The sequence below is a fragment of the Macrotis lagotis genome, chromosome X (assembly GCF_037893015.1).
Source record: "Macrotis lagotis isolate mMagLag1 chromosome X, bilby.v1.9.chrom.fasta, whole genome shotgun sequence".
NCBI classification, from domain to species: Eukaryota; Metazoa; Chordata; class Mammalia; order Peramelemorphia; family Peramelidae; genus Macrotis; species Macrotis lagotis.
In genome coordinates, this window is record NC_133666.1 from 193,375,992 (window position 1) to 193,391,665 (window position 15,674).

Here is a 15,674-nt window from a genome sequence, read left to right on the forward strand (position 1 = left end):
TTACCTCCTTAACTTCTTTCTTGTTTATTTCATGATTTGATTTATCTAAATCTGAAGGCAGGAGGTTGAGGTCTCCCACTAGTAGAGTTTTGCCGTCTATGCCTTCCTGTAACTCTTTCAACTTCTCCTCAAGAATTTAGATGCTCTCCCATTGGGTGCATACATATTTAGTATTGAAATTACTTTATTGTCTATGGTACCTTTTAGGAGGATATAGTTTCCTTCCTTATCTCTTTTAACATTATCTATATTTGCACCTGCTTTGTCTGAGATAAGGATTGCTACCCCTGGTTTTTTTTTTACTTCATCTGAAGCAAAATATATTTTTTTTCCAACCTTTTGCCTTTGCTCTATATGTATTTCTCTACTTCAAATGAGTTTCCTGTAAGCAGCATATTGTAGTATTCTGTTCTTTAATCCAGTCTGCTATTCAATTACATTTTAATGGAGGGTTCATTCCATTCACGTCCAAAGTTATAATTACTAACTCTTTATTGCCCTCCACCCTCCATCCCCCTATCTCTTTCTTGTCCCCCTTTTTAAGGAGGAAGTGTTTTTAAATCATTCTCTCTGAGTTATAATAAATGTTGAGTATCCATCACTTCTAAGTATATTCTCTCTACTAGAGTTACAATTCTTGAGAGTTCTTGGAGTCTTTCTCCCAAGTAGGGTTATAGACAGTTTTATCCCATTGTATTACAGTCTCATGGATAAGTCATGAGTGTCCATAACTTCTGGCTAGGTATATTCTCTCTGTTAGAGTTACAGTTCTCAAGAGTTTTCAGAATTTTTTACCCATGCTGGGATATAACCAGTGAGAAGGCTCAGCTTTGCTGGATAGTGGATTCTTGACTGCATTCCAAGCTCCCTTGCTCTTTGGAATATCTCATTCCAAGCCCTTCAATCCTTTAATAAGGATGCAACCACGTCCTGTGTAATCCTTACTCTGGTTCCTTGGAATTAAAATTGTTTCTTTCTGGAAGCTTGTAGGATATTTTCTTTTATCTGATAGTTCTGGAATTTGGCCACAACATTCCTTGGTGTTTTCATTTTAGGATCTCTTTCCAGAGGGGATTGATGTATTCTTTCAGTAACTATTTTGCCCTCTGGTTCCATGATATTAAGGCAATTTTCCATCTCTAAATCCTGTAATATTAAGTCCAGGCTTTTTTTTCTCTTCAATGCTTTCAGGAAGACCTATAATTCTCAAGTTGTTCCTTCTCAGTCTATACTCGAGGTAGGTATTTGATGCTGGTCTGGTCTTCCCTGCACTATGCTCCGCTCTCACCTCAGGGCAACAGACCTTTTCCAGTCAGTTTTCCAAGTTGTGTTGGACTGGGAAATTGTTTCACTTCATCATTTGGTGGATTCTGCCACTCCTGAATTTATTTGGAGACTTTACTTAAAGGTATTTGGAGCAGTTTGGGGGAGAACTAAGGGCAAGCCCCTGTCTTTCTCTGACATCTTGGCTCCACCGCCAATTCTAAAATATTTATGATAAAAAATGCTATCTCAACAGAAAAAAACTAATGAATTAAAATGAAAATTGATGCCAACTTTTAAAATATTATTTCATTTTTTCAGCAATTTCATATGAATAAAATTTTAACCTTCATTTTTACAGGATATTGAGATCCAAATTTTTCTCCTTTATTCCCTCCTCTCTCCCATTCTGAAAGTAGTATTTAGCTGCATATAGCATTTACATATACCTAAATCATCTGAAAACTGCATGTTCATATTGTTTGACCATTTATCAATTGGGAAATAGTTTGTATTCTTATAAATTTAATTCAGTTTTCTGAATATTTGAGAAATGAAATTTTGTTCAGAGATATTTGATATTAGGATTATGTTCCAGCTTTCTATTTTCCTTCCTATCTTGATTACATTGGTTTTATTTGTGTAAAAGCCTTTTAGTTAAATATAATCAAATGTATCTGTTTTACATTTTGTCATACTTTCTCTCTCTTCTTTGGTCATGAATTCTTCTCTTCCGTATAGGTCTGACAGATTCAAGATTCCTTGCTCAACTAATTTGCTTATGGTATCACACTTCATGTCTAAATCATACACACATTTTTTACTTTAATTGGCATATGGTGTGAAGTGTTGGATTAAACCCAGTTTTCTTTTCCAGTTTTCCCAACAGTTCTTGTATGTGTTCTTATCACAAAAGCTGTGGGAATCAATTTTTTTTAGAGTCTTCTGTGTATTTATTGTTTTACAACAGAATGCCCAACACAGATCATCATAACTGCCAAATAGCCAGCTGTGCAAAATAGTATATATAGTGCTTAAGTACAAATGGGAGACTTGATTTTTTTTTAAATAAATACTTAAATACAAATTTATGGTCCTACAAAAGAGCATTTAAACTAGATGGTCTAAGTTGATCTACTTTCTTGGACCCACAGCAAATGTTATTTTCCCAAAAACTAATAGAATCAATATGCAGAATCATCATCAGTTCCACTGTGTGAATAATGGATCACAATAAATTAGTCCCTTTTTCTAAGAGCTGTTCTTGGCTCTTCTACAAATATGATCTGGCCTGAATAAAAAAACAACAGGAATTTCTTGAAGGTCAATGGTCTAAAAATGCTAAATATGGTTAAGTATTCTACATGATCTATATTTACTGGTTCCATTTTTAGTTAGGATGTTCTTAGATTACTTTCTTCAATTCATCATACAGGACAAGCATGAAAGCTCCACCCATGCCTCTCAGAACATTGGACCAAGCACCCTTGAGGAAAGCTTTGCCACCCTCATCTTTAGCGATTTTCCTCCAGCAGTCAATTGTACCAGTGTACATGATATCAGCTCCTTTGCATCCAGACTGCATCATCATTCGCCGCCTTATGGTATCAAAAGGATAGGAGACCACACCTGCTATAGCAGTCACTGTCTGTGTAATCGTCCAGCTTACCACAATGTGAATGTTCTTCGGATCTGGAAGTATACCTTTTGCTGTATCATAGATTCCAAAGTAGGCTGCTCTATAAATAATGATACCCTGAACTGAGACATTAAAAACCTTGATACAAGCTACGAATTCCATCAGACTTGGTGATTTTTCACAAGGCAGTCTCCCAGGCCTTTGAATTCTCTTTCAGTGCCAGACTTCCCAACATCAGCTGCCAAGTGGGTTCTTGCAAAATACAAGGGATAGACAAAGCAGAGAGAAGTGGCTCCAGCTGTACCACCAGAGGCCAGATTGCCAGCAAAATACCTCCAAAATTGTGTGTGCTTGTCCACTCCTCCCAAAAACACCTGCTTATACTTATCCTTAAAGGCAAAGTTAAGAGCCTGGGTGGGGAAATAGATGATGACATTTGCTAAGCTGCCCCACCAAAAAGAAAGCATCCATTGTTCCTTTGTAATTCGGACTATACAGTCCATAATGCCTTTGTACTGCTTATCTGCAGCAATTTGTTTACTTGCATGCTGCACCTGCAACAGCAGCTTGACTCTCTTGATGGGGGCCACCCCGGCCTTGGAGATGGCAGCAGCGATGCTGCCGGCCAAGAAGTCCTTGCCGAAGGAGGTGGCCTGTTCCGTCATGGTTGCGGCGGGAAAAGGAGCTGGAGTTAGGAGTAGAAAGCCGGCGAGAGAGGGCCAAAAGCCGGAGAAGTCATTGCCGCCCGCACAGCCACTCGCTACAGCTCAGAGCAAAAGGCTCAATTTTTTTTTTAACTTGGAAAACTTTTTATTGTAGGTGGAGCCATATAGCTGGTGTCAGTTTAGATGATGCTAATCTTATTGGCAACATCTAAAACATCATAACAAATTGGACATAAATCTGCTCCTTTCCAAGCAGTGTGTTGACCTTAGGTACATCAATGTCTTCTTTACTGCCTGCTTGATCTGATGTTTGCCACCTTGACCTTACAATGAAGATTTGGATGTTGTTCACCTCAATCTACTTCAAAAATGATTCAGTGGATAAGGGGAAGTTAATGATTGCATAGTTATCAAACTTCCTCCTACATAAGTCTCTTTCCCAAGGCTCTTTAAGATGCCTTAAAAACCTTTGTGAGACATGTAAGGTAGGGGCATTAACATTTCTCCTTTTTCTAGAAATGGACATTCTTCAACTCCACCTTCTTGGTCTTCAAGGCTTAGCTTTGCTTTTATCTTGGGGGTTGTGAGAACAACTGCTTTTTTTGGCTTCAGTGCCATCTTGGGAGAAAAGGGGAGCATACTTTAAACAAAAACGTTTTTCTTTGGTTGCCTTGCGATTTTTTTGGTTCTGTTTATTTTCACAACATGACTATAAACAAATCCATTTTGTATGAATGCATATGTATAACCTACATAAAAGTCTTTCCTTCTCAATGAGAAAGGATGAAAGTGAGGAAAGGAGAAGATTTAGGATTCAGTGATTTGAAAGCAAATGTTTAACATTATTTTCTTAGGTAATTCGGAAGAAACAAAACATTCAATTAAAGAAAGTAAAGACAGCTTTATATAGAATGAAGAAACACTAGATTTATTTCCATAAATGTAAAAGTATAGCCCAGCTGTTCCATTTATATAATTACTATTTGACATAATTTTTGAACTGGTAGTAAAAACAACAAGATGTGAGCAAAATATTTAAAGAACTAAAGAGAGGCAAATAGTTGACAAAGTTTCCTGTGGAACTTTGTTTTTCCTGAGTCTGTTTCTGGAACTTAACTTTTCCTCTGTCCATACAGATATACAAACCTGCGCATTGAAAATCTTCTTGGCCAAATGAAAAGAACATAAATGATGAAATCAGGAAGAGCTGAGGTTGACTTTCATCTTGAAAACTTATTAGTAGATGACCTTGGCCAAGTCATTTAACTCAATGGTGTCCAATGGAAAGAAGAAACAAGCAATATGTTTTTATCTCAGGATCATAGGTGGGCTACTTATTGAATTTTAAAACATCATAATACTCTGTTTTATTGACATTTTATTTATTTTATTAAATATTTAACATTTTCCTTTCAGTATATCTGTGTGTTTTATACCTCTGATATAACATATTTGAGCCTCTTGTGGACTGACTGATAAATGGGGCCAAAATAGGTACTTTGAAGGGCCAAATAAGATAATAAATGCAAAGTACTTAAGAAACATTTAGGGAAGATGCAGGCAATTATTATTACAAAAATGTGATTTTTTTTCTTATTTTGCCAATCAAAAGAAATGTTCTCTATTAGATTGGACAGTGTGCTATGATTTGAGGATTAAAAAACCATTTTTATTGTTTAGTGCCTTCACTTTGATCTTTTTGATCTCTTTGGGATATAGACGTAGTAGTATTCTTGCTTAATCCAATGATTTGCTCCTCTCTTCCATGAATCTATGATATGGACCTTGGTTACAGGCAATGGATATGTAAAGTGGCAGCCAGTCCTAACAAAGTGGTCCAATGCAAATTCTTTTTTGAGCAGTCACCTTGATAACCTTCCTAGCTATGAGTTGAAAGCACCTGAAGCTGCTGCAGTTTCCACTTCTGTCACTTCCAAGGTGCATAGCTATTCTTACTGAGGTTCACACTTTGGTCTGGGACTGGGAAAAATCTTATTTCTACATTTTTTGGTTGTACTGATTTAGAATTCCATTTGTAGCCCTACTACAAAGTTGTTTGGAGGTTAATGTTGGAAGTTATCATACTGCTGTTTTAAAAAAATCCTTAAAATTTAACAGTGCCTATATCTCCCACTGTATTTTTACCATCTTTTTCTGAAGAGTTAGCACTTATAAGAAGAAAAGATGAAGAAAAAAAAAGGCCAGCAAAATAAATCAATATAAATATGAATGACATTATGTGCAAAGTACACTTTTAATTGCCTCCCAGTTCTGCAACAAAGTGGGATGTATTCTCATATCTATTCCTTGAGTTCAAATTTAGATATCTTAATTTTGTAGCATTCAATTTTGATAGTATAGGTGAAAGTGTTTGTTCTTTCTTTTTATATTGTAAGTCATTGGGGGCAAATTGTTAAATGTATTTGAATCATGCATCTTTCCAAGCTTCTCTGCATTTATCACATTTTATTGTCCTTGTGACCATAAAGCCCTCTAAGTCTCAAGTTCTTCATCTATAAAATAAGATGTCCAAGCATAGTGGTTCTACAGCCATAATCATAATTGCTTAGGTTTGGGGGATTTTAATCTAACTCTTTTTCACATAAATAAAAAAACTACAAGGAGGCAGACAATAATGGTTCCAGGAAAGGAAAACAACTTTGCCAGGTCATGGACAAGTGAAGGGCCAAGGTGCAGATTGAAAAATGTAAAATCATCACTTTAAATAAAGCACATTATTAATTTCCATTATTGTCTTTGCTATTGTCTTTGGAGACAACTATGAGTAGAACTTCCCCCTACTTGAAGTGGGAAGCCCCAAATGAAAGTGTGGTCTCCAGAGAAAAGATAAGAGGAGGTATGTGATCATTGTTGTGAAAGGAACATCCTCATAAAACACATGTATCCAATCCAGATATTAAAAACTTTATAGACAGAAGAGACTTAAGAATTTGTCAAAACTATAGCCCTCTGTCTGAAGTTTAGGAAATTGAAACAAAACAATGTGAGACAGATATTCGATGAGACAGTTAAAATTACAACTGAGGTTTCTTGGTACCCAATCCAGTGATCCCATTACACAAGATTTCTAAGGTCAAATGAGAAAAAGAGAAACCCTTAATGTTAAAGAGCGGCACACATTAGTCTTTCTCCTTCCTCTATTCCCTGTACTCTGCTTCTCCCAAATCCTGCCTGAAAAGACCAGAAAATCATCAACCCAGTAATGGGACAAGTTTCCATCAGTGGATCATAGACAAAAAATATGATCCTTCATCACTTTCTGAATATATGATAGTTCCCTTTCCCTCCTTTATGAAAGAAAATATGGGACTAAGCTAAAAAAAGTATGCTTTATCCAAAAATGGCAAAATTGAAAGACAAATGTAATATAGAAATGCCAATTATTTTACTTGGAAAGACTAAAAGTGATTAATTTTATGAATCACATGAATTGTGTCATTTTCTCCTCTCTTACAATGTGCTACAACTACATTCTGCCATCTTTTTTCTTTTCATTTATGATTCTAAATGTCTAAGCTCCTTTTCTATTATTTATTTACCTCCAATTTCTCATTTGCTTTGATATTTCTGGATTAGACAGGGTAAATTCTCCATTATGAGAACACCCCAATGTGGGAGTAATTGTTGAAAGATTCTTATTGTAATTGTAAATAATCTTGAGAGTTGCAATTTATACAACACTACATATATTTCAACTAATTTGATTTCCATAGCAATAACCCTATATGGTAGGTGTTATTGTTTTGTCTACTTCAGAGATGATGAAAACAAGTTGAAAGAGCTAAAGGGACTTTCCCTTGGTCACCTAACTAGGAAGGGCCTCTATGAGAATTTGAAGAACTTCCTGACTCCCAGTTAATCCATTGTGCTGTATAACTCTGAACATAAAGATGTTTACAATTCACATATTGACTTAGAAAACCACATATGAACATTATCTATAATCTATTACACATTTGTATTTTGGTAAATATTTTTATTATAGTTCAGGTAGCACTTGGGACTGTTGTTTCCTGCAATATGTCATTGGTCGTAGTTTTGCCCCTTCTCAGTCCATGACAGTCTAATTTGTTTCTAATTCATTCACTAAAAGTGTTCCTATAAATATTTTGGCTCAAATGGAGACGTTTTTATTATCAATGACTTCCTTAAGGTACAAAATTGGTAATGGAATTTCTTACCTAAGGGCATGAAAATTTTAGTACCTTCATTTCCATCATTAAAATTTCTTTCCCTGAATTGTCATGTCATTTCAAACCTCCAAAGCTTTGTGTTTATTATGTCTGGCCTAGACACACATGTATTTTGGAATAGGTTTTATCTTGCCTTTAGATTATAACCCAATTGTGGGCACAAAGTATTTTGGAACTATATAAAATCCACTAAGTAGCACAGGAGAGCTTGAATTGCATTCTTGCAATGAATATTCTCTGAACTCATGAGTAAATAAAACAATAATTTTCACAGGAGGCTTATTAACAAAATGGTTTTATTAATAAAATAAAGTTCTTTAAAAGAATGGATTTTATACAAGAATTATAAGAATTCACAGTATAAGTAATAGAAAATGTTGCTTCTATGAAGAATAAATAAAAATAGCATAAATATTATAATAGGATAATATAATAAATAGTAATAAATAGTTTAAATAAATAGAAAGGTACATAAATAGACAGCTCTGAATTATAAAACATTCAATTATTGAACACAGATAATGATTCCATGTATCCAAATCTTCTTTGTGTGAAAATCATTGGTTGAAAACAGATGATATTTACTTGATGTAGAAATAAATCTGTCTAATCATTCCTTAATTTCAGGAAGCAGTCAATACTTTGCAGAACTCAAAATCTTTTTTTCTTCCTCAGTCTCTGAGTTTTTTTGATAGTTTACTTATGAACAGGAAGACCCTCCTGATCTCTACTCGCACAATCTCCCAGGCACAGTGACTATACTCTTTTCCCTGCAGGTACTGACTTATTCCTTGGAAGTAGCTCTTCAAGGCCAATCTGAAGTTCTCCCTCTCTAAGAAAGGCTCTTCCCACTCCCCCTCTTGGCCAAGACACTTCTCCAGCTGTTGCAGCTGCTGATCCAGTCCAATGAACAGTTGTATGAGCTGGGTCTGATTCCAAGCAGCAGGAACAGCTTTCAGACTGAAGATGGTGAAGATTTGGTGGAGCACCTCATGAACAATGACTGTGGTATCCCTCCTCTGGAATTCACTACTTTCCATGGCTTCCTTTGGAAAGTTAAATCTGGTCCAGTCCTTCCAACATAGCACCAGGGGAAATGTGCTCATTTGGTTCAGAAGTGAGAAGTCTTCCTGAAGTCCCTTAGTCAGGTCACAACCCAGAGAGCAGAGGGAGCTGGGGCAGAGCAGCAGAAGGGTAACTGGCAACAATGTCCAGGAGGTCATGGTGATGTTGAGGGGTAGTTTGGGTCTGATGAATTGGGAGATCAGTGAGTTTTTGTCTCAATGTCTTGGGTTTCAGGTCCCTGGTCTACTCTCTTTTAAATAGTGCTGAGTTAATTTTCAATTCTTAAATGGAATTTCCATTTTCTTTAAACTACTTTCCTTTTTCATCTTAGAACAACCTCATATTTAAAATATTTGTAAAACTGCAATGAATTTTACCCTTAAAGAGAGTTTACAGATTAAGTTATTCAAGTTGAAGCATCCCATTTTTCTTATTTTTTCTCATTCCCTTCTAAGATACTTATAGTCATTTGTTAAATGCTCTTGACTTTAATCCTGAAATATTTCTTACTCCAATCTTCTTCCCACCCCCTCCAATGCCATCATCTGTGTTTAGGTTTTTTTTTTATTCCTTTCTTCATTTCACTCCATGATCTCCTCTTTAACTGCTTTCCAAATATTCAGAGCAGAAATAATATTTTGATGAAACTATTAACACTTTCATTCCCATAATTCCAACCCTCTGTACTAGTCCCACATCATCCTCTACACCTAAACATTCTTCCCATCATACTTTATTTCTCTGTACTGCTATCTTCTAATAAGCTACATTTGTAACCTCTGTGGTCTGCCTTCCCATACCTCATTCTTTCCAAATTAGAGGAGCTTATTCAGTTTAACTCTGTTATGTTCTTGAAAAATTATACCAATCCATTCCTCATGGTTTTCCTGAATAAACCTGTAAAAATTTTAAAAACAGTATTTTATTTGTTCATTAATTATGTTTAAACAATTTTAACATTTGTATTTCATAAAGTTTACAATTCCATGTTCTTTCCTTTTTTTCTCCGGTACTCCATTTGCTCCTCTCTGATACTGTAATCTATCCATTATACATGAGAAATCAAAATAGAGCAAAAGGAAGAAAGTAAAAATGGTATGCTTGAGTATGTATTCAGACAAATTCAGTTCTTTCTCTGGAGGAAGATAGCATGTTGCAGTTGTCTTGGATCATTGTATTATTTAGAATTGCTAAATTATTCACAATTATTCATTTTATAATATTGCTGATACGATGTACAATGTACTCCAGGTTCTGTTCCTTTCAATCTCCTCAATTTATATATATCTTTCCAGGTCTTTCTGAAATTATGCTAATCATCCTGTCTTTTACATTCCATCACAACCATATACTACAGTTTGTTGTGCTATTTCCTGTAAGAGACTGTTGAGGGTCACAGAAAGGTTATTGCGTGACTAGAAATGACTTAAATGTCCTCTTGCCCACCTATACCAATTGCCTACTTACCTGAGTCAGCTCTCTGGATCTTCTTATCTGTTCCTTATGTTTTGGCACTTCCTGGAACATTGTGTGAAAGTACTAGCCTGAGGAAGTAAACTTTTATCATCTGCTGTCCACAAGCACAGGAGCATTGTTTGACTGGTAATTAGAGAATGCCGCAGGATTGGGAGTGTGCCAGGGACTAAGAAAGGGTTTTTTTAAGCACTTACTTTGGGTTAAATAAATGGAGAACTTTATATCTTTGTCTCCTACCTCTTCAACATTTTCCTGAGAACTTGACTACAGCTGGACTCAATCAAGTAATAGGTTATGAGTCAAGTATAAGTTAGCCAGCTGGCATACAACAATTTCCCAAATGATGTGTATACCACCAGTTTCCAATTTTTAGCCTTCACCAAATGAACTCCTATGCATATTTCTGTACAAGTAAGTCTTTCTCTCTTTTTTGTGATTGTTTGGTACATAGATCTAGAAGCAGTATTGTTGCATCAAAGATATACAGTTTTAAAGCTCTTTAAGCTTAGTTTCAAACTGCTCTCCAGAATGGTTGGGTCAGGTTACAACTCTATTAACAGTATATTATACACTTCTAATATTTCATAAGAAAATACTACTCCCTCATCACATTTAGATGTATTATCTTCATTTATTAGAATATAGGAACCTAAATGAGGGTCAAATCATCACTTAACAGTAAGGACAAATTATATTCTCCAGTCACAATAAACTATTCCAAGAGGAATTAGGTGCTAGATATAGATCAGAATAATAAAGTAACCTGGTAAGGCAAAATCCTTATTGAGGAATTCCACAAATCACTAAATCTTAAGTTGATCACTCTTCTCTCCTCTTATCCTCATCCTCTAGGCTCTTGGAAGTAGGTAGAAATTAAACTGTGTTCCCAAGGCTCTTGGAATCCCTGGCTCATGTAGCTTTACTCAGGTAAGGAAAGTCAACTTTCATAAGGTCTAATATGAAAATAATTGGTACCCCAGAGAACCCCTTATACAAGAGAATACTTTTCCCCATACCCAGCATCCTAGTCAATGAGACAGAATAGGTGTGATCCCGGGGACAGCTGACTTTCAGGATGAAGTGACTATAAGCCTGTGATGGTTCAAATGCATGGACTCAAAGATTTGACACCCCACTTAAGGAGCAGGAGCACAATCATCTAGAAGACAAATGCATTTGGACAAAAAAAATCATTGTCCTCAGAGAAAAACAAAGGCAATTTATTTTATAGAAGCTTAAAAATTAAGCAATTAAAACCTGAATGTATTACCCTGCAAAGCCTCCAAATCCATAAAGAAAATTTGCCTGAATTGATAAAAGAAAAAGACATTTACATGAGCATGAATATATATCAAAGTTTGATAATTCAAAGAATCAACAGGAAATAATTCTAAAGTTCCTTTTTGCTCCAACATTTCCTCATTTGGAGATTTATGCCTCAATGAGAAAGAAATTTTCTGAAAAGTCTGATCAGGTGAGATCCCATTTCTAGGGAGTCACTTGTTAGTTTGTGAGGCAGGGACTCCTGTCCTGTGGATTTCCCTTTGACACTTGCTCTACTTAGAGACACTCATGGTGTCCACACAAATAGACAAAATTGTCATTTTCTGAATTATTGATAGTTTAATTGTCTGTGGGAATTATCTGGAACTTTTAGATTCACAGAATCCCCCTAGAGATGTGATCCGACCCCCAGATACAGCTCTTTTTCTTGCCAAGATTTTCTTATATCATGTCTGGGTAGTTCGGTGTTGCTGGTACCCTGAATTGCTGAGCTCACTGCACTGGGCTTACCTCATCTAAATATTCTTCATTGACAAGAAGGGAAACCATATTCTCTACTTCTATTTTCAATGTTTGACATGAATTCACTTTCCTTTTGTTTTTTTCACATCCCTTTTACTCTCCAGGAATTTTTGATCTAGAGAACGTCGAATTCTGATACTTTAAAAACCCCAAAGGCAAATTCTACATCCTTTTATGTCTGTTACCATAAGTCATTTGAAAAATCTCAAGAAAGGTCAGAAATTATTTTATTTTTGTTAATGATAACAGTGTCAGCCTTCTCATTTTGGAATCATTTATAATTCCTTTCTCCTTCACCCTCTACATGTAGTTCATTCACCAGCTCTTTGTGGGTCTCTGCAATGTGCCTGCAATTAGTTTATCTCACCTTCCTCAACAATCATCCTATTCAGGTTCTGATTTCTTCTTGCTAAAGGTTTTAATTTTAATTTTTCCCCATTTTAATTGTTTCATAATAATTTTTCTTGAGCCCAGGTAATCCTCTGTCCATTCTTCCTGAAAATGGAAAGAATACTTTTACAATGCTCTACTTACATTGCTCTACTCTTATTTTAATTCTTCTAGTGGCTCCCCATTGCCAATCATGGGAAGAAAAAAATACTAGAGTTGGAGAAATTAATACCTGAGTGTTAATCTCACCTCTTCAAATAACTAACCATGAATCTTGTCATTCCCTGTAACAGAGTTGAGAAATCTATTTAATAATCTATATAAAGTGCTTCACAAACCAGGACATTCTTGGAGACTTGCTCGTATCAACCAATTTTCAATTACTTTCATCATGACTAAGAATGCTTCAGAAATAGGCAAACATTACTGGATGATCATGTTAGTTTTATTGCTTTTGTGGATTGTCTACATTTTAGAAAGAAATGGAAACTAGGTAGCTAATGCAGTTTAAAATTAAAAGTATGCAGTGTATTTTTTTGGAGAGCTGGTTGTTAGAATAATTTATTGTAAACATTTATATGAGAGCTATTATATAATCTATTATATGAGAGTCACTATGGCATATCATCTAGGATGTTAAATTTGAACCTAAAAGGTTTGAATTCATCCTACTTGAAACAATTTTTAGTTATAAACAGCTTAAATTACTAAGGTTCTCATAACTTTCATTTATTTCCATATTATGATGAACCTAATAATACTTTTATGAAGAACCTTATGAAGCAAAAATAATAATTCAATGTAATAACATTTATATAAATATTTAATTTTTTTCAAATTGTATAAGGAAGTTTTTCTTTACAAACATTAAAGATCTTCTTAAAAGTGGTTATATAATTTCCAAATAATAAATTCATGGCACAGGTAAGACTTTCTTTTGTCCATATACTACCAATATATTCAGCATTGCCTTATACTTCTTTTCATATACTTTATGTTCTGGCTACTCTGTCCTTTGCTTTTCTTCTTTTCTCTCATTCCCATTTCTATCCTTGTATCATGCTTAATATCTTAATTCACCAGTTTTATTAAAATCTTTTCCTTTTGATAAGTCTTAAATCACAACCAGATTCACTTTTAGACAGTGTTTGCAGATTCAGATTTTGGGGGTCTGAAAATGAGTTCGTACTTGGTAACTCCCTCAATGAATCTGAGAGCATTTTGTCAATATCTCCTGATTCTTCTACAATTGCTGTTGTTGCTACTACTTAGGAAATTAAATGTACAGGGATATAATTCCTATTTCCAGACCATAAGAAAACTGAAGTACTAAAGTTAAAAAAAGGAGCTCATGCTTTGTATTGACAATAATTCAGACAAATAATAATCAATAAAGGGAGCAAAGGAAAGCAATAGAACTGGATACTAAATAACATAATTACAAACAAATAAGTCAAAGAATAAATTAGAGAAATTGTTCATAAATTCAAGAAAGGCAATTATAATGATGAGATAAAACAATAGCATTTATTTTTCTAAAGTAATGCACAGGGAACATATTATATAGCACAGACATTTACAGAACATTAAGAACATCAATGAACTATACACATAAAGAAACCCAAACAGAACAGAAAAGAAAATCTGGAAAATTGAAGAAAAATACATAAATTAGAATCTTAAAATTCTAGAGAATTTATAAATCAATCTGAGTGACTTTTTTTGAAAAAAAACCAAATGAATGTTTAACAAATACAATAAAAAGAAAAGTTCAGCAGAAAAAATAATCACAAAATAATGAAAAGGGAAGAAAATACAAAATAATTTTTATATTTCACTGTACCAAATTTTATGCCAACAAATGTGAAAATTAAAATAAATAATGGCATATAAATAGATATGGTAGACAAATTTATGAAACAAGTAGCAATATTTAATCATTCATTCTCAATAAAATGAATTCAAATATTTCTGAATGAAGTACAAAAGAAAATAATCACATTAGTCATCAAACTCAAGAACAATTTATAGTTCCCTTAAAAACTATTGTTGGCTCTGCTTCACTAATTATTTTCAAAAACTCAGCAGGGCTATGAAATCCAATTTTAAAGAAATATAGATTTAATGTATATAACATGGAAGGATAAATGAAAGATGAAAAACTATAGACATATCACTAAGAATGAATGATAAGAAAAAGACATAACTAAGAATATTCAAATATTTTATGGTAATATCAGAGTACAGCAATTTTTGAGAAAAATTATTCAATATGAGCAAAATTTATTTAGATCTTATATGTAAGAATAGTTCAACATTAAGAAAAAATGTAGGGGTTTTTTTGGTTTCTTTGCAAGGAATATGGGGTTAAGTGGCTTGCCCAAGGCCACACAACTAGGTAATTATTAAGTGTCTGAGGCTGGATTTGAACTCAGGTACTCCTGACTCCAGGGCTGGTGCTCTATCTACTGCGCCACCTAGCCTCCCCCCGAAAATATGTAGTTTAAACATTTTTTAAAAGACCTCAAAATTATGATATCTATTAGATAAAAAAGAACTTTTGACAAAGTAATTTTTATTCATGTTCAAATCTGTACATCAATTAGGACAAGATGAATTTTTATATAGTATAAAGAGCTTCCAAAGACTAAAAAGTAGGACAACTTAGAAGGAGGAAGAATTTATTTTGTCATCAGTGAGAGGAGAATGCAGCTTCTCTAGCACAAGCTACTTTAACCTGGATCCTGAAACAACAAATCCACACCAGGCTAATGGGGGATTGTATCAGTGGCAGCAGTGGTAGCTTCTATAGCTTGTAGCCCCAAAATTCAGGGATGTATTTGACTGGCACAGGGTGAAGGACTCTGTTTAATGTCTATAAACAGATTAAGGTCACAGTTGCACTAGCACACCAGCATTGGTTGTAATCCCAGTAGAATAGAGACATAAGTCACAGTTCCAGGGTAGAAAAGAGTATTTGTGGTTACTCACAGACCTGAGGACAGTTCTGGAGAGCAGGAAAACACATCTTCTTAGATTATACCAGCTCAGGAAAACTTTAAACTTACAGACTCCCATAACTAGCTCTAAAAATAGCTGTACCAAAAAACCTAAAGCTTGGGGAAATGTCCCCTCCCATCTGGGAGCAGAATTCAG

At 34.7% G+C, this 15,674-nt stretch overlaps 1 protein-coding gene and 1 pseudogene across 1 annotated transcript; both read right to left on the minus strand.

The window, feature by feature from the left end:
* Positions 1-2,468: 2,468 nt before the first annotated feature.
* Positions 2,469-3,567, minus strand: LOC141498260 (ADP/ATP translocase 3-like; annotated as a pseudogene).
* Positions 3,568-8,452: 4,885 nt separating this feature from the next.
* LOC141499011 (interferon alpha-16-like) lies at positions 8,453-9,004 on the minus strand. Its single transcript, XM_074201988.1, has one exon. The coding sequence runs from the start codon at positions 9,002-9,004 to the stop codon at positions 8,453-8,455; it is 552 nt and encodes a 183-aa protein (XP_074058089.1).
* Positions 9,005-15,674: the final 6,670 nt, after the last annotated feature.